At 36.8% G+C, this 18,956-nt stretch overlaps 1 protein-coding gene across 1 annotated transcript; it reads right to left on the bottom strand.

Moving 5' to 3' along the window:
• Positions 1–6,160: 6,160 nt before the first annotated feature.
• On the bottom strand, positions 6,161–17,890 carry LOC106917502 (tetratricopeptide repeat protein 39B-like). The gene is made up of 18 exons (XM_088007648.1): positions 17,861–17,890; positions 16,844–16,875; positions 16,035–16,139; positions 15,388–15,519; positions 14,418–14,494; positions 14,152–14,281; positions 13,025–13,130; positions 12,698–12,763; positions 12,494–12,621; positions 12,371–12,458; positions 11,898–11,957; positions 11,660–11,821; positions 11,060–11,151; positions 10,293–10,413; positions 10,113–10,224; positions 9,678–9,795; positions 8,221–8,337; positions 6,161–7,627 (listed from the first exon to the last, which is right to left on the bottom strand). The coding sequence occupies exons 1-18, from the start codon at positions 17,888–17,890 to the stop codon at positions 7,513–7,515; spliced, it is 1,791 nt and encodes a 596-aa protein (XP_087863774.1). The 3' UTR covers positions 6,161–7,512.
• Positions 17,891–18,956: the final 1,066 nt, after the last annotated feature.

Raw genomic sequence — 18,956 nt, 5'->3', positions numbered from 1 at the left:
GAAAGGTAAGCCACACCCACAAAGCCTTCAAATAATCACAATACCTATATTATCCTTTTGTTTGTATTTTAACAGGACACCATCAGTTCCAGCTGAGATGCAACTGAATAAAACACACAATCAATAAAACATTTCAATCCGTTTGTATCCGTTTCATTTCATTCATCATGCATTTCTATTATCATTTAACACATTTTAAGTGTTGTACCGCCAAGTAATGAAGACCTTCATTACAAAAAGCAACCAGATCAGTGAACAATGCTCGGTGGCCATTTTGCTCCTGCAGCTCATAAGCAGTAACTCTCCATTTTTCCCTCAGTTTATATGGGAGTTTCATTACAATTGTTCTCATATTTGAAGGCAAGTCCAACTCTCTCATGTGAACAATTTGTTGTTAGATTTGAACATCCTTGAAGGAAAAGAGAATGATTGAAGACTTTTCACATCACCTTTAATTAATTGGTATCCAACTCATAACCCTCTCCATATACCCAGAAGCAATTTTATTTTCATTTCCAAAATGTTCTTCGAGAAGATCTTTGGCCTTGGAATAACCTTGATCAGGAGGCAAGTGCTGACAACTATGCACCAGATCTTTAGGCTGCCCCCTAGTGGACTGCTCTAAGAAGTGCAAACAGTCGCTCCAGTTGTCAGTTTTAGCTTCCACTCCATTTTCAAGGGCGTTCATAAACGATCTGTACTGCAGGGGGTCCCCATCAAACACAGGGATGTTTCTGGATGGGATAACAGACGATAAGTTTGTTTTACAAGTAAGGTAGTGATGTCATTTTGTCTTTGCATGATGTTCACAATATCATTCTGACAGTTCTCAGAGATAGAGGGAGATTGAAATTGTGTTTGCTGTGTTGCTTGAGTTGAAGAATCAACTTTTACTCTCAGACGATCCATTTGAAGTCGTTTCTGCCTTTGTTTAGGTCTGACAACAGGACAGTCAGATGAAGAAGCTGCTCTCTTTCGGAACAAACTCATCAGTGTGAGGATTTGGCAGGGGCGTGTCCTTTACTTGGGCTCTTTCAAAATAAGAGTTAATTTCATCAGATCGTTTAGAGCCAGCAACTGAATTTATTTTTAAGACATTAAGTTTTGCATTGGTTGCTGCCAACTCTGTTTCCAAGACTAATTTTTCCTTTTCTTGTCTCAGTTTTTCCTCTTGAGCTTCAATCAGATGTTTTTTGTTCAACACAGCAAATCTCTCCAGGATCGCTGCCTTTTCAGCCGCAGCTTTAATGCGAGCAGAATAGGTGGATGAAGTCCAAGACTGCTGTGAAGACGTTTTTGAACATGGCTTTACACTTGAAAAATTAGAGACACCGTCACCAAGATTTATTTCATCCAGATCTGCAACAATCTGATCAACATTAATTTTATGTTCAGTATATGGATCTCCTGCTTCATGCAACCAGTCCTTTACATTATCCATAAAATCAGAGAATGCCATCACCTTGGATTGAAAATACAGTTTTCCTTTTCACTTCTTCTTAAGAAGGATTCATGCAAGTCAGTTGCATCTTGATAGCACTTAATAAACTTGACAAAGTTAGAAGACACTTCCGAAATATTTTCTTGTGACGTCATTAATGCGGAGATTTTCTCCATAATTTTTGAAGCTTGTTTACACTTTAAACTTTGTTTTTCTTGACATGTTTTTATATAAAACCCCAAACCCTTTTGTGTGAATTTGATGGTTCTTTTCTCTTGTGACATCATCTTTGCTCTTTACATCAGACATTTTTAGCAATCCTTTGAATTATTTCACACATTTAAAAGCAGCATAATCCAGGAATCCACAGATGAAGCAAAAATGTGTCTCTTTGTTTAAAGAGGTTGATTCTTGTGAACAAACATTTCCATGATGAGCGTCGGCACATGTCTGGATCCAATTAGGTGTCAACTTGTCACATCAAACTCATCTCATCAGTCTTTGCAGTGAAATAATGTCTTTAAACTCCAGTAGTTTCACCGTTTTCCTTTACGGCTTGAACAATTTTGCCACGTATCAGTTTGATGAATGAGTGACATGTCAATTCAGGCTTGACGCAGCAGTCGCTTGATTTCATCAAAGATGAACCAAAACATTTTGTTATTAACCTACAAATAAATTCTATAAATAATACAAAAAATATAAATTTAAGAATAAACTAACAAAATTCAAATGGATAAAGAAAATAAAGAATAAATAGCTCCAACACCGACCGAAGAGCGACCAACCCCTTACCAGTCGGGAGGGTTCGTTTTCACACAAACCCGACTGAAGAGCAACCCAAGCCCTTTACACTTCAATCAGGCTTACTTTCACACCTTTACCCTTTTGTAAACAAGATCAGAACTACCTTTCCAATAACCTACCGTGTTTTTCTTGCATGAAGCATTGTGCATGGACTCGATCGATCCCGTCGTACTCGTCTGTTACCAAATTCCTTGAACTCATCTGATGACTTCATAGCCTTGAGGAGTGGCTACCGGAAATAGCAAACCACATTTCCTGACATTGGATTCACACTCCTACCTTTCACAGTCTGAGGCCACCTGGTGTCTTCAGAGTCATCATTCCATCTCAACAAAAACTGCTTACCAGCTTCTATAGCTTCCCGAGCTAAAGCAATGACTTGTACTGAGGATACCATCTGGTGGGTGACAGTGGAGAGGAAAAACATCCCTTTAACGCAGGGGTGTCCAAAGTTGGTCCTCGGGGGGCCAGCATCCTGCATGTTTTAGTTCTCTCCCTGGTTTAACGCACCTGGATCAAATGATGGCTCGTTAGAAGGCCTAAGATGAACATTGTCAAGCTGAAAAAGTTGTTACTAGAGAACTAAAACATGCAGGATGCTGGCCCTCGAGGACTGACTTTGGACACTCCTGCTTTAACAGGAAGACTTTCCAAAAGAAATTAACACTGCACCAATTTAATTTTGTTAAAGTAAGTAAGCTTAGGCAATGCCTCATAATGAACATGCATGCAGTGACAGTAGAAAGGAAAAGCTTCCTTTTAACAGGAAGAACCCTCCAGCAGAACCAGAAGTTGGTTCTGTATGAAAGCCCATCTGTCACGACCCCCGGGGATTTTAAAGGACAGAATAAAGAGAGAGACAGAAAAAGAAAAGAGCTGCTCCAGGAACGTTTCTATCGGAAAAAATGGTTAGTTGTTGTAGAAGCTGCTTTGATGGCTTTATCTACGAGAAAGAAAAATAAGTTATTTGCAACAAAAGGTCCACCAGCTGCACAGTATTAGAGAAAATGGGTTAAAAAACAAACATTGAAGGACAGGTCCCAGTCGATCCTCTCCAGAAGGAAAACAGAAAGCCTGCTAATGAAAGATGGTGGATTACAGTGTGAACATTACCTCGGTGACCTCCAACCTGCAGCTCCAGCAGATCCCTCCGTTGTCGTCCAGTAGAAATGAAGTCGCATGACGAAATTGCGCGACAAAATTGCACGAGGCCACGCGTTGTTTTGGCGCAAAAATTAATCAGTTTTCACATTTAAATTGACGTAAATTAAATTTGTTTGAGTTATTGAACTATTAAAGTATGGACCCTAAATTTCAAACTAAATATGTTAAAATATAAATACCTCGTCTTCACCCAAAAACATATTTGATATTCATTGGAAAGATAAATATCCTAATGCAGCTACATTAATGTCAATATAGCCACATTATATTAGTAGTAGATATGTTAAGGTTTATTATAGTGATATTTACAAAGCCTAAGCTGAATCACTTCCTTCAGCCTCTAAACTGTATTTGCCAAGTCCTTGGCAGCCATCTTTCTTTCACACCACAACCGACTTTAAGCCAGGAACTTCAGATTCTAGTCACACCTAAACCTCCACAGGTCACAAGACCACAGCAACTGCTTCAAACAGCACTAATAATCCAAAGACAGAAGGATTTAAAACAGCAGAATCCTTCTCAGCTCATCGACTCTCAGCAGAGAATCAAACCAAACCAGCGCATCAAGAGGCCTAGCGTTGGCCTTCAACAAACAGCGTTAGCATCAGCAGTGTAGCAAAACCCGCAACAGCTCCTACCCTGAGATGTCTTCTGGACCCGCCATTGCAACAGTTCTTTGACTTAACCAACCTTTGATGGGTCGGGCGGATCCGCCAGGCACCTTGTAGGGATTCCTCAGCTTGACGGAAGCGATCCTCAACTTCATTGAAGGGAATCCATAATCGATCAACTGCTAGCTCCAAATGTCATATCTCCTCAGATGTTTAAGGGACGCCAGCAACCAGACAAACCGCCGCTGAGAGGTCATGGTCGTGTCTCTCCTTGTGTCCTGCTCTGTTTAGACACAAAAAATGCTTTACTAACGTCATCGGTGGAAAAGACAAACAACTTAGAATAAGCTTTCCGAAAAATAACTTACCGAATAACCAACGCAGCAATTTCAAACATGGCGTTCCCGCGGCCTACTTGCATCACTACGGCTTGCTAGTAGGTCAAGTACAAGGTGTCACTAGGCCTCGATGAACGCTGACACGATTTCATCGGGTCCACAAAAGTTTCAGTCATAAGGCTGGGCGTCGACCCGGATTCCGCGTCTTGGCAGATCAGAAAATATCATTTTTAATCCAGGTCCCAAAGTTCATGAATATCAGACCGACAGCTACATATCTCCGTGCAGCCAGGTGCTAACCGCGTCTTTTTTAAAAACGCTCACGTGAAAGCTACGTCATGTTTATATTGAGGATGGCGCATGCGCGTCACGGTCATTAATAACAAAAATGGCGCCATTCGCTACTGTTGCCAGATTTGACATTTTCCAGTACAGAGTAAAACTAAACCTGTAAAACCTGTCGAACTGCAAAGAAACAGTCCGAATCTAAACCTCTAATAAAACTCACATTAATAGCACTATATGTTTTATTCATAATCTATCCCTAATATATTTTTAGAATAATTTAGAGAAAAAGCAACATTTTATATTTATATTTTTTGTAATGTAGGAAAGAACTGAAGATTTTTTTTAAGTTTTCAAAATGTACAATTTTCTAAGAACATACTAATACAGTTTTACAAAAATGTAGACATTTTGTAAAACTGTCTATATATATATATATATATATATATATATATATATATATATATATATATATATATATATATATATATATATATATATATATAAAACTGTTATTTTTTAATTCTATATTTTAGTTTTTAATCCTAAAACTATATGAGTGATAAACTTGCTTTTCATATTTTCAAAGCGTAATACGAAACTGCTGCTGACTCTTATGGAGAGTGAAGAGTGTCAAAAGACAATAAATAACTTATGTAAAAAAATCCTAAATAAGGTCAATATTTCTTATCTCTCTTTTTAGAGAATGAAACTCTTGTATTATATAGTTGCATCACACATAGAGTGAAGTATTTCAAGCCTCTATTTGTTTTTATTTTTGATGATTTTATTGCTAACATAAAATGAAAATCAATCAAATCAAATAAAAATACATTACAAATTCCAGAGAGAAATTAAATGTTGTAACTCATATAAGAACTCAGAGTTGTAGATGCTGATGGCTGAGGGCAGGAAGGATGTCCTATAGCAGTCTGTATTACAATGTTTCACAATAAGCCTCTGACTGAAGACCTGAAGAAGAAAATTGTTTAATATTGAATTCCTTCTTCCCCCATAATAGAAACGTTTTTATTTATTTCAACTAAAAATATTTTCTCAATTCAACTTTTCATAATTTTGTTACTTTTAGCTAACTATCATGTATTTGCTCTGGGCTCAGTTTTTCTGATAGTTATTTTAGTATTTCTTTAGTCGACAGAACTGTGACTTGCGGTGGAAATCTGAGGTGTACAGATTGAAAAGGACTGGGGTGAGTACAGTGCCCTGGGGGACTCCGCTTAGACAGAAAAATGTGTGGTTGCTCAAAAAGTGTGTTATCCAAACATTTTTGTTTTAATCTTGTCTAATATTCTAATTTTCTTAGATACTGAACTATTTCATTTCATAATCTGTAAACCAAAAATAAAATGTTTCATTTTCATACACTAGAAAAAATGAATGTCAAGTTAAACGTGATCAAAATTGCAATTGCACAACATATAAAGAAAAAGGACACAACAAAGCCTAGATCATTTAAAATCAATGTTTAATAATAATAATAAATCTGACTTTCATCAAACCCACAAAGTGCTTTACATTAAACACAAGCAGTCTGGTGGGGGTGAAAAGCTAGATCAGGCCACATCTTGGGACAAACACATGATCAACATCAACAGGACATCTGACAGAATAATCAATATTCAATATGTAGAATATTCACTGAACACTGATCCAGAACCGCACAGTATTCTGGGAGATGTAGGCACAGGAACAGCTTCAGCCGCTCAACCTCTCACAGCTAGCTAAGCTCAGGTTGGTGGCTTCACTCACTCTTTGGTTACCTAGCAACCACCTGCTGAGTAACTGGCGCAGCAGCAGTTTAAAGTTTTGTCACCATTCCACATGACTGCTCAAAAAGAAAAAACAAAGATGTGGAGTGAAAACTGGATAAAACAGGAAAGGTCACACTATCAGTTTGGCAGCTTTTCAGATGAATAAAACAAAAAAACTAATCAATAAATATTGATTAGTCGCCCACTGACTGATATGAAACGCATATATCGTCGTAAGTTCACTGCTCTGAGTGTGGTACTCTTTTAGCAAATTGCAATAATCAATATTACAATAATCGAATCATGACAATTAATCAGATTAATCGTTTCAGCCCAAAATTGATCAGCAGTATCAACAAAAACTCATCTGAAAGAAATTACTTCAACATGCAGGAAAAGCTGCACAGTTTTTCCAGTTTGTCATTTTTAAAACACTTCACTGCCTTACACAATCACAAATACATGTATTTGTCAAAAGCATTGATAACTTACTCTTAACTCACAAAATTAAATTTAAATATTAAGAATGTAAACTGTCACATAATACATCGACATTGCCGCCTGTTTCAATATCTCAAACACCAAATATACCTTCATTTGCATGAATACACACACTGGAAACTATTTTAGCCCTAACGCAGAAGCTAGCATCCTCATTTACGCTCTTCAGGATTCAGCCAATCAGCATCAAGGAAAATTAGTGGTGCTCCTGGATTGGCTGCTTTGCAAATAGCACCCGATACTGTGTCAGCTATCATCACTCATAGCTTGCCAAGATGTTTTGTTTTCTGGAATATTTTAGATATGCTCTTCAAAAAAATGCATAAATAGCCAAATTTTCCTCAAGGAGTCCCAGAAAAATTCGTGAATAGGGGAATTCGCCAATACTGACCACAAATATACAAGGGTCCACTGTATTAAATAACATTTTTACAGTTAAAAATGTATAAATTACACATAAGTGAAACTCTAAGACTTATGATTCAACAAAAAAAAAGAAAGCGAAAACATTCAGAGTTGACACAGATGATTTTTAAATAATGTTAGGTCCAATCTCCGCCCATTTTATACAAGCTCCTCCCATTTTTGGTCTTTCAAGCCGGCGTACGAGAAGGAGGAAGTTTGGCCTCAAAGGAGCCCATGGTGTTGAGCGCTGCATGGATGCGGAAGTGCAGCCTGGACTCCATGCTGTAGTCTCTGTAGTTCATCCTGTAAATAAAACCACCTGTTAGCCGTTTGTTGCAATTATGGGAGTGTTCTAGAGAAAATAAGAAAATTTCTGAGTTTAAAAAGCCAAAAATTTTCTAGGAAAAACTCAGAAATTTTTAGATTAGTATTAGAAATTTGCTAGAAAAAGCATGGAATTTCTTAGCTTCAAATTTGAAAAATTTCTAGAAAAAAGTAGAAATTCCCCAGTTTGAAATGTCAAAAAGACAAGGAATTTTCTGCGTAAAAAGTTGGACATTTTCTAGAAAATGTCCAACTTTTATCTTGAGATAAATCTCGAAAAAAAAACATAGAAATTTCTGAATTTTGAAGGTCAAACAATTTGACATTTCTATGTTTCTTCCATTGATTTGTCTAAAAATTTCAGAGTGTTTTGGGCAAAAATTTACTCTTCTTTTTTTCTATTTACATCGGCCGTCACAGGAATATAATTAGAGATGGTCAGTCGAAACTGATTTTATGTTAAATTGGCCTGCCATATACATTGTTCAGATTGAGCGTATTATCCTCTGTGGAAGGTTATCACATGAAGCGCGGGGTCAGTTTATTTGAAAGAAACATTTTAAAACACATACTTTGCCTTTTCAATGACTGTGATGGCCGTATTAATGTCCCCTTTCAGCTTGTGCAGTAAACCCAGCTCATACATGGTAAATGGCACCAGGTAGGTGTCATGCTTGATGTCCTTTTCACTGCAGCAAAGACAAAGAAACAAAAACAGGCATAGTTATTGGCAGTAGAAGAAGAATTTGTTCAAATCAGTTCCATGAATAATCAGGAGTTTCTGAAAAACTGTAAACCTGAATGGATAGAACAGGATTTTGTACCAATCTGATGGTTTGAAAACCTGAATAACAGTTTGAAAACAATAAAAATCTGTGGTTCAGCACGTATGTCTATTAAATAATTTAGCAGCAAAAAGTGTTTTTGAACTGAAAATGTTGCTTTTTTTGGTGATATATAATGCTGAAATTAACTCTTAAAATTTTTAAGACACGAGTCGGAGTCATATCTACATTCACCAGGGTGACTTAAAAAGTCTTAAATATGTGTATCTGAAATTAAGGCCTTAAAATGTTTTAAATTCATAGGAAATTTTTAAGTTAACTTATAGGAGGTCATAAATTTTTCATGGCAGGACTACTTAATCTTGTATTACTTGTAGTTTAGTTTTACTCATGAAACTTTTCTCTCAGGCAAACGTTTGAGTCGCCTGCAGACATCTTCACTGACTCGAGGAGGCTACCGCTAACTAGCTGCTAATATACCCTTGCTAGTGACAATCTTGTTTATCATGGCCAAGATTAGCACTACTACTACACACAATACGAGATTTTCTTTTGAAGATTTCTTTGGAAATATGGGTCTTAAGAAATAAGACATAATAAGACATAAAGAAATAATTCATAATGGCCTTAAAAAGTCTTACATTTTGAGTTGATAAAATCTGGAGAAAATGTCTATTATCTACAGCCTTTCTGCTTTATGTTGAGTTAAGAACATGAAAATCTGAGCTTAACATGTTTAGTGTTCATCTTGGGTTTTTGTTAATGTATTTTCTAGGTTTTTTGAACATCATAAATTACAAATAAAATAAAATTAATACAGTAAATAATAAATGTTGAAGACCAAGCCATCTCAAGCAAGTATGATCTCTTTCTATTTATAAGTTTTGTAGCAATATACCTTCATTCTACTCAGATTCTTGATTAATGCATTGTGTTCAATGTAAACATAGTGGCAAAAGCAAAATAATATTTAGTGCAGACCATTTCCATATGTACAAAAGTTTGAATTTTTTAATGTTTGGACACTGAAACGTAAAAACTTCTTCTTGTGTTTCTGATTTTGAATTTGCATTTCCCTCTGAATTATACAATTCTTCAACTTTTTAATATTTTTCTAGTATCTGTTTATACTGAGCTTTAAACAAAATGATTTAAATTCACCAGAATAACATATGCTAATGCTAACACTATGCTAGTGTAATGTTCTCATGCAGCCAGTGATGTCGCTGTTGCCGTGAACTCACCTGGAAATGACGAAGTTGAAGCAGATCTCCGCCTGAACCAGCCGCCCCAGCTGCGTCAAACACAAACCCTTCAGCATCTGGACCACACACACGTCGTCCGTGTGGAACTCCGACGGATCTGCACATCACACAGGCGTTTAGTTTACATTTTCACCACAACGTTTTTTGGATTCTGGATTTTTGTTGGGGTTTTTTTTCTCAGGATTCAGATTTTTTTTTTCAAAATTTGAACTTTTTTTCTCAGAATTCTTACATTTTCTACAATTAAACAATAAAATCAGGCAACTTCAATTCTTTGATTTTTATTTTATTTTAATCTTTATAATTATTATTATTATTTTGACCTGCAAAGATTTTTGACTTGTCAAGAAGAAGTTTGGATACTCCTGCCCTAAAAGTTCATCGGTTTTTGTTTCTTTTTTTCTGTTTTCTCACCCGGATCGCTCCTAAGCTGCTCTTCTGCCGCCTCCAGGGTCGATAAGATGCCTTCGGTTAGCTCCGGCCGCTTGCCGACTACCATGAAGCCGTTCCACACGTACATCATTTCCTGTGAGGAAGGATGTCGTGATAAACAGACTTATAGTTTTTACTGGACGGCGCTGAACGGGTTCTCACCAGAGCAGGAACCACGAGCTTCAGAGGCTTCGGCGGCGCGTATCTCTGGGCCTTCTTGGCAGCAAACTTCTCGGTTGGAATCGATTTTCCCGCAATTCTTAATCTGAGGCCGTCCACCTGCCTGCAAAGCGACGCTCATTTAGCCGATCAAAAACAAAAACACAAAATCTTTCTATTTTTATCTTGTTTCTAGTGGAAATATTTTATTGCGGGAAACAGCAAACCCACAGATAATGCTTCTAAATTCATAAAGAAACATAAACTTTTAGAAGGTTTTTTATTTACTGTTCAATAATTATTACATTAATTTAGCGTAAATGTGGCCAGTTATTTTTATCAGTTAATATATTATGACTTTATTACCAGATGATGCAATTTTGCAATATAATCCCCTCTTTTGATTATAAGCAAATAATTAATATATTTAAAATTAATCACATCTAATCTTATTTTATTCTCACTGTTCTTGCAGTTTTTTGCATAAGAATTATGGCAGCCTATAAGAAAATGAGCATCAGAAATAGCATTTAAGTAAATTATCTAAACTTATTTTTTTATATTAAAAAAAAGCTTTAAAAACAGAAAACAACAATTGCAATTAAAAAAATCTGAGATAAAAAAATTAATGGGATTGAAGTTATTTTTATTTTGGAGGTTTTTTTCCTCATCTTCTCTCCAACTTTCTGAGTCTCTCAGTTTGAAAAACTCTGATTTTGTGTTTTTGCAGTGCAGCTAACTGCTAAGACATCATTCATTTCTTTACTCACCTGAACAGCGCCACAACATTTTCTCCAGTCTTGGCGACTTCCTCCTCTGGAAGCATGCTTAAGATGGCGGCTTTCTGAAATACATATGTGGCCTAACAGAAAACAGCAACGTTAAAATGAGCAAAGTCAAAGAAAATGTGAATAAAATTACGAGATTAATGGTCATATTTGCATGAGTACCATTTGGTAGATTTGGTTATCAGACTACATTACTCTGACGGTACATAAATAATTTAAACAATTCAGATTCTGAGAAAACAAGTCACAATTCTGACTTTTCTCCAAATTCTGAGAAGAATAAGGAATTCTGAGAGAAAAAATGTCAGAATTTTGGGGGGGAAAAAAATCTCAATTCTGAGTTTAAAGTCAGAATTCCAAGAAAAAAAAATTGAATTCTGAGGGAAAAGTCAGAGTTTTCTTTAGTGACCCTAATCCTAAAGAAAGACTTTTCTTTCCCTTTTTTTCTTTTTTTTTTTTTTGCTTTGTGCATTTCTTCAGTCCAAACTCCAGTCGAGTTGATGGCAGTAATACACATTTAAAGTTTTCTGCCAACAAAAGCCCAGAAGAAGAAGAACTAGAAGCAGAAGAAAATGCTGATACCTGTGACCACTTGTTCTCCTTGCAGAGGCAGTCGGCGTATCGGTACGCCTCGGTCCAGTTCTGCTCGAAGGAGTACGCCCACATCAGCTCCCAGAAGCACAGGTGGTGGATCTGACGCCATTCCTCCTGGGTCGCTATGCAGGCCAGAAATTTCTCCTGAGCCTGCAGAGACCAGAAAACCCTGAAAACTAGCCTTCATTTACTGGCCTTTATTTACAGTCAGACAGTTAACACTCACAAATGTGAAGTTCCCTTTCAGCACAGCGATCCTGGCCGTGTAGAAGAGCATCAGCGCTCCCTGTGGGAAAAATCCCTCGGGTTCAATCCAGAGAAAAATACTTTACCGCAAGAGGAGTAAGAAAAGTTTCCATTTCTCTCAGTGCTACTGTGGGAGTTCTATGGGTGCCAAAAATATAGATTCACATAAAAATTATGATTCTACAACGGCTTTCACTGTAAATAGAAAAAAAGAGAAAATTTCTGCCAGAAAAACTTAAATTTTCCAGAAAAACTTGGGGATTTCTGAGGTCATAAATATGCCTTATTTGATGTGTGCTAAGATATTTACAGCAGAAACTAAACCAAATTACTTGGGAAGATTTTCTGTTTTTGCAGTGAATGTATTGAGTTATGGGGTGTATTTTTCTCATAATAAATTAGCATAAATGGAAACCTTCCTTTATAAACTATATGTTTGTCTGCGTTTCTTACGTTGGGGTACTTGTCGGCGTACGGTTTGAGCAGAGCTTCAGCCTCAGGGAGGTTTCCTTCACCGGTACCTGAAGGAGCATTAAAGTCACTTCCAGGCTCCAGTTATCTGATGTTCTGCTTCACATGAGGAAAGTTTTCTCACCCAGAATGACGCTCATGTAGAGGTGGAACATGAGCAGAGTCAAGGTGCTGAGGATGGAGCGCAGGCTGTTACTGGCTGCCCCCTCTCTCAGCTGAGACAAACCAAACTCCTGCAAAGCGGATTATAGAAACGTATTAAAAAACTGTATTAATGCAGTGATACTGACATCCCAAAGCGTCTCCTACCCTGTCTCCAGAAAATCCCAGAAACTCCATGAGTCTGAGGACTCTGGATGGAAGCATGGACAGGATCTGATAAAAACAACAAATAAAACATGGTGGTAAAACATATTCTAAATGTAACTCCCCCTCACCTAGTAACCCCACCCTGTTGCCTAGCAACCCCAGCAGAGTTATGCCCGTCACCTAGCAACCCAAGCAGAGCTCCAGCTAAGTCTGTCGCAATAAATTAAAATGAGTTCAATCATTTACATTTGCATGGTATGTCCAGATAAACAAAGAGTAGTTTAAAATATTGAATGAAATTGTTTGACTTTTTTTTTTACTTCTTACCAGATTAAATGATCCGATGCCCATGTTGACGCCACCTCGAAAATGAATATGTGTGTTCCTCTCCTTTTCTCCATCCTCTATTACATTTTCCATAGCCTGGCAGTTCCTAGTTTAAAAACATTATGTCTTAATATCAACACAACACACTACAAAATTATAAAGATTTCAGACTGTTGGGATCAGAGTTTTTTGTTTTTTTTTTAGTCTTAGGTTTGGGTTTTGTTTTGTTGTTGCCTGCTGTTTCCTCACCATCCACCAGAGGTCCTCGATGGGCTGAGCCCCTGGAACATGCGGTGGAGACCCTGTTGATGCACCTGTGGCTAATTTGAAGAGGGCTGAAGTGGAGTATTTATGCTGCAGCTGGCAAACACTCCGGTGCCTGAGTGTTAACCTTGAATGGTAAACTATCTCTGAGCTAGGCCCTCTGAGTTTTTTCTCCTGAGTAATCTCCCGTTGTGTTTTCCTCTCGTCAGGTTTTCTGCCGTCTCCCAGTGTGTAGTCTGTGGATTCAAGTCTCCTGGAACCTTCAGCGAGTTTTCCTCGTCGTCTCAGGTCCGATCTGTCGGAAGCCAAGTTTCCGAGCGATCACCGCTCCGACCAGCCTCCCGAGGAACCGTTACCCCCTCTGACGCCTCAGCCGTCCGCTACAGCCTCTCATACCTGTCCGTCCTCCAACGTGCACCGCTCGCTGGATTAGCGAGCTCTGGACCTCCGTCTTCAGTAGCAACCTCAGGCAACAATCAAACCCATTTCAACCCCTTTCCCAAGTAAGATTCTCCGACTAATCTCTGCGTGATCTTTCTGCTACCGACTGTTACTCACATCTGTCCTCTCATTTAACAGTTGATGACCTTGCAGTCCCAACCCCGTATCCAGAACTCCCCCACCACTTCTCTTTATTAAACTTTATTATTGTGATTCGCTCTACTTGTTGTTTTCTTGCATGTGGGTACGTTCACTAGAACCCATTATGACACAGACTGCATCGATAAATGGACTCCACTGTTGCCAACTCTATGACTTTGTTGCTATAGTTAACTTTTCAGACCAAAAAAAATTGGTATCATGCAGACTTTTTGGTAAACAGCCAGAGAAGTGCAATCAGTTCACCGCTAATTTTGTTTTACTTGTAAATGAGATAACTGCTCCTCATTCCCATCCCTCCTTTGATGAAGCTGATGACGCTTTCATCCAGGAACGTCAACGCTGCCTTCTGCATCAGGACCTCGGCGTAGCACAGCTCAGCATGCATCTCCCCTGTGACAAACAGCCGCAAAACGAAATGTTAACCATATTTACAGTTAAACTGGTGCATGTTCTGTTGGATACCAGCAGAAATTACATTTAGCTGAAATGTGAGTAATTTTCTCCCAGAAATCAATGAAAGACTCACCTTCTGTCAAATTGTCAATGGGCTGCCCATGCCAAAAGCTGGCTAAGCTCTCCATTATTCCAGTTCTCCTCCGAAATCTAAGTTGGGAAACAAGACTGGATTATAAAACATTGCAAATACTAAGGAAATGTTCAAAACTGCAACTCAAACAGTTTATCTAATGGGATAAAAGAGTCATTGAACTTAAAATAGACATTTAAATTTAAACCCTTTTTTCTGTAGTTAAGCTGCTTCATTAGTAGTTCAGCTGAATTATTTTGTTATAGAACAAAATAAAAGTGGATTTAATGCTGTGTGCATAAAGGGGCAGACTGAAGAAAAAGTATGGAGTGATTAAAATCATAGTTGCATTTAATTTTCCTTTGGTTTATATAATAGAGAGAATCCATAATAGCACATGAGCCCTATACATGTAACTTTTTCTCCAAAGTGACAAAAACACTATGAAGACGGTAAATGATTTATAATATCGAGGCTGACTGTTTTGTAATGTCTCACTTGCTGGAGTATTTTGACTTGTTGGTTGTGATTGGTTCTTTTTCATTCAATATGCTAATTGGATAAAATGGCTCCATCTGTTTTCTGGTGCTGTCGTTCATCTCCTTTAAGTTGTGAACTCAGTTGCTTTGCATATGAAAGACGCATGAAATTTCATGCATTTTTGGCCTTATTTGTCTTCCATACACGAGGAGCAGCGACGTTAAACACAAATTTAGCAACAGAGTGTGAGATATTAACATTCAACACCACAAATTATTGTTCGTTCACAAACGTATGCGCTCACGTTGGTTTTACTGCACACTCAGATTGGTGACTCAAAGACACATAAAAATTAAATTTATGAGAAAAACCACGTGAAAAGTGAGGATGTGAGGCAAATGCATAAAAAATGACATAAATACACGGATGAGACATGAATAGGGACATTTCTGTTATCAATCAATATACTGATGCGTTTTTCTAGCTTTACCTCTGGCAGGTGTGCAGAGCTTCCTTCAGTGACGCCATGGCAACATCCATGTCCTTGGGGTCAAAGGTCATAGCAGCCTGCATCAGTAATATGCTGCTGTAGCCCATAGCATGATACATACTGTGGCTCTTTCTGGAGGACACAAACGCTTCAGTAAAATAGGATCAAATGGGATTTTTAAGGAAAAGTAAAATTGTTAAATGTGTAAGAAATTAAAGTAAGTTTACATTTTTGCATTTTTTTTCTGTCACAAAGGAAATCAATTAGTTTTTTGAATTGATTTAGTTTTTCAGTCTGTATAAAAAAATCAGGGATTATGTCACATAATTGTGGATCTAAAACTTTTACCTCATTAAATAGCATTTAAAGAGCCTGGCAAGTCTCACTAATGAGCAAATTTTATTTTTTCTAAGAATTCTGACTTATTTCCTCAAAATTGTTTTTTTTCCTCGGAATTTCGATTTTAGTCTCAGATTTCTGAGACTAAAGTCAGACTTTTCTCAGTGTATTTAATCCTCTCTCTTCCTAAAAGTTACTGCTGACGTGTAGTTTCCAGAAGAACTCAGACTTTCCGACCTGAAAACAGGATTTCTGATTCTGAGAAGTCCCATTTTATTCAAAGATTTTAGTGAACGTCAGAGACTTACCGCGGCTCCAGTGAACTCAAAGCGTCTGCAAACCGGTTGTTCAGAAACAGATGCAGGGCGATGTTACATTCCTCCAGCGCCGTCTCCAAGTCCAGCTGGAGGATTCTGAAATGCAGACAGAGAAAATCAAACATTTCCAAAAATCAGCCTCACATCTTCCATCCTCCTCTTTCCCTCTGAGTTTGGATGTTTATTTACTCAGAACTATAAACTTTTTTTTTCTCTGAATTTTGACTTTTTCACAGAATTTTGACTTTCATACCTGAATTCTGATGGATATTTTTTAAATTCTCACTTGTTTCTTCAGAATTCTGAATTATTTTTCTCTGATCTTTTTCTCTCCTGTTTTGCTATGAGCCAGTGTATTATGACTTTATTCATCTAATGTTCATATTATGATGCTGTTTTTGTCAGAGGGAAATTTGTGTTAGTAAAGACGCTGAAGGTTTTTCCACAGAGGCACAACCTTCCGGAGAGCAAAGGTCCAGAGAATCTCACGTTCTTTTCCTTATGATCCTTTTCCTTCATTTTGTTTCTATGAAGCCGTTATTTAGTCACAGCTTTTACTCCAAAGCTAAGCTCTCATATTTGGCTGAAAGTTTTGCATTTAGTAAATCACTGATAAAGCAGCTAAAGCCCAAATAAAAACTCAAAAAACTCCAGAGAGCATAGAAAATGAGTTATAGAGAACACTTTAAAGAATATATATAAAGAATTTAGTTTGTTCCAAAATTTGAGCAGAAGCATTTACATTAATTTGATTTAAAATAAAAAATAAAGAACGTTTGGAGAGATGAAACTCTACTTACGTCTCCTCTTCATGTATGTGGTCAACATCCATCTAAAAACCCAGAGAAACACAAAATTAGGAGATTTAGTTGAAACTATCAAAACGTGGCATTTAAATGGTGTAAAGTTTTTTTCTATCATGGTAAAAAGCCATTGTAGAAAGAAAACTCATTTTGAGATTAATCTCAGAAATTTTCTGAAAAACAAGGAAATGTCTGAGCTCCAAAAGTAAAATACCTATAAGAGAAATTTTCATGAACTTTCTAGAAAAAAATGTGAAATTTATGAATTTGAAAATTCAAAAATTTGTGAGAAAATTTTTAAAGTTTTTAGATTAACCTGAAAAATTTTGTAGAAAATATATTAAAATTTATGAGCTCCAAAAATTCAAAAATTTATAGTAAAATCTTTGAAATTTCTTTTAAAAAAACTTGGAAATTTCTGAGTTTTAAAATTCAAAACTTTGCACAAAAAAAAGAAAGAAAAAAAAAACTCAGACATTTTTCGATCAATCTCAGATATTTAGTAGAAAAAACTTGGAAATCTGTGAGTTTAACAAGTTGAAAAGTTTTAATTTTCACTAACTACAATTTTCTACGTTTTTCTAGAAATTTACTAGAGATTAGATTACTTAGATTACTAAAATAAGAATCTGAGATTTTACTCCTCCTTTTTCTTTTTCTGTCGACAATGGCCCTAAAACAACTTTGCATTTTTCTGCAGATAACGAAACAAGATTTAATTTTCCACCCCTGATACTTGGATGTTTCCGACTTCGGCCAGCGGTGTTAAAGATTTCCATGTGAATAATCCAAATTATTAATATCTCCTTTATATGAAGCAGTGTAAACTACTTCTAGTTGCATTCTTCATCAAAAATACCAAAAATAGCATTAAAAAAATAGTTTCAGTAAATACAAACTGAAATCATACGCTATATTTTTAAAGGAATTTGGCAAAAGTAATGCAAATGCAAACATTGATATTGATTTTGTTTTTAAAAAGAAACTATTTTAGCTTCAACAATAAAAACTCACCTCCTTGATTGCACCATTGTTCATCTCCATTTGAGCTGAGGAGCGAGTGAAAAGAGAAACAAAGAGACGGACGTCTTTCCTGGCCAAAACTCTGGGAAGACAGACAAACAGTCTGAGTCGAGCTTCTTATGATGATCGTAGATGCTGGGCGTGGCTTCCAGCCAACAAGCTCAGCCCACTGAGCACAGCGAAGTTTGGAGCTGCTGCTCAGGATTACTGACGGAAAGGAAAACTTAATGCAGATTCAAAAGGTCTAAGACATAAAATGTGAATGGAACATCGTTAATACAGGGTGTTGATGATGAAGGGTTCGCTCTCTAGCTTCAGAGAAAAACCCTTTTAAAGAATACCAACTATTGAGAAGTGAGTAAAAAGATTTCAGTGACTTTTAAAAGGGGAACATGCGTAAAATTACTCAAAATGAATGATTGTGATGAAAGGTCGGCTGAATTCAATGGAGGATCGAACTCACCACAAAAACACAAAATATTTCCAAGTATTTCTGTCCAGTTTCCAGTTCAAATATGTTAGTTCACTTGACAAAAGACAAAACTAACTTACACCGAAATATAAGCTTGTTTAAGTCAATTATTCCTTAAGATTGATGATATTGTTTAGTTGTAAGTGAAATAATCTGTCTATGGAACTGGTACCTTTTAATGAATCTTCAGGAATTATTGACTTAAAACAAGCTCCTGTATTTGATGAAAATACTAAGAAATTTACATTAGAAAATACTTATTAGAAATATTTTGTTATTTTGCAGTGTTCTCGCTTTACCTGATGCCACCCTTTGACCTTTTTAAAGTGTGAATCTGCTGATTGATGTAGATTTCATTTCAAATGTTCCTGGTGTTTGAACTGCATCCATGTGAACAGAGCCGGCCCAAGGCAGAAGAAAACTAAGCCGCTGTAAACCTTCAGCTAACGTTAGCTTATGTGTTTTTTTTAACATAAGAGAAATTATCCAGTCAGCACAAAGCTTTATTTATTATAGCTAGAAACTAGAGATCCGGGTGATGAACTCTGACCTGAACCTTCAGAGTCACATAAAGACAGTTACAAAGTCGGCCTTCTATCACCTGAAGAACATTTG

Source organism: Poecilia mexicana, unplaced genomic scaffold (assembly GCF_051168715.1).
Source record: "Poecilia mexicana isolate PSO_F unplaced genomic scaffold, ASM5116871v1 scaffold_1, whole genome shotgun sequence".
Classification (NCBI taxonomy): domain Eukaryota; kingdom Metazoa; phylum Chordata; class Actinopteri; order Cyprinodontiformes; family Poeciliidae; genus Poecilia; species Poecilia mexicana.
The sequence above is the reverse complement of the archived record's forward strand: the minus strand, read 5'-3'. Positions and strand labels throughout refer to the sequence as shown.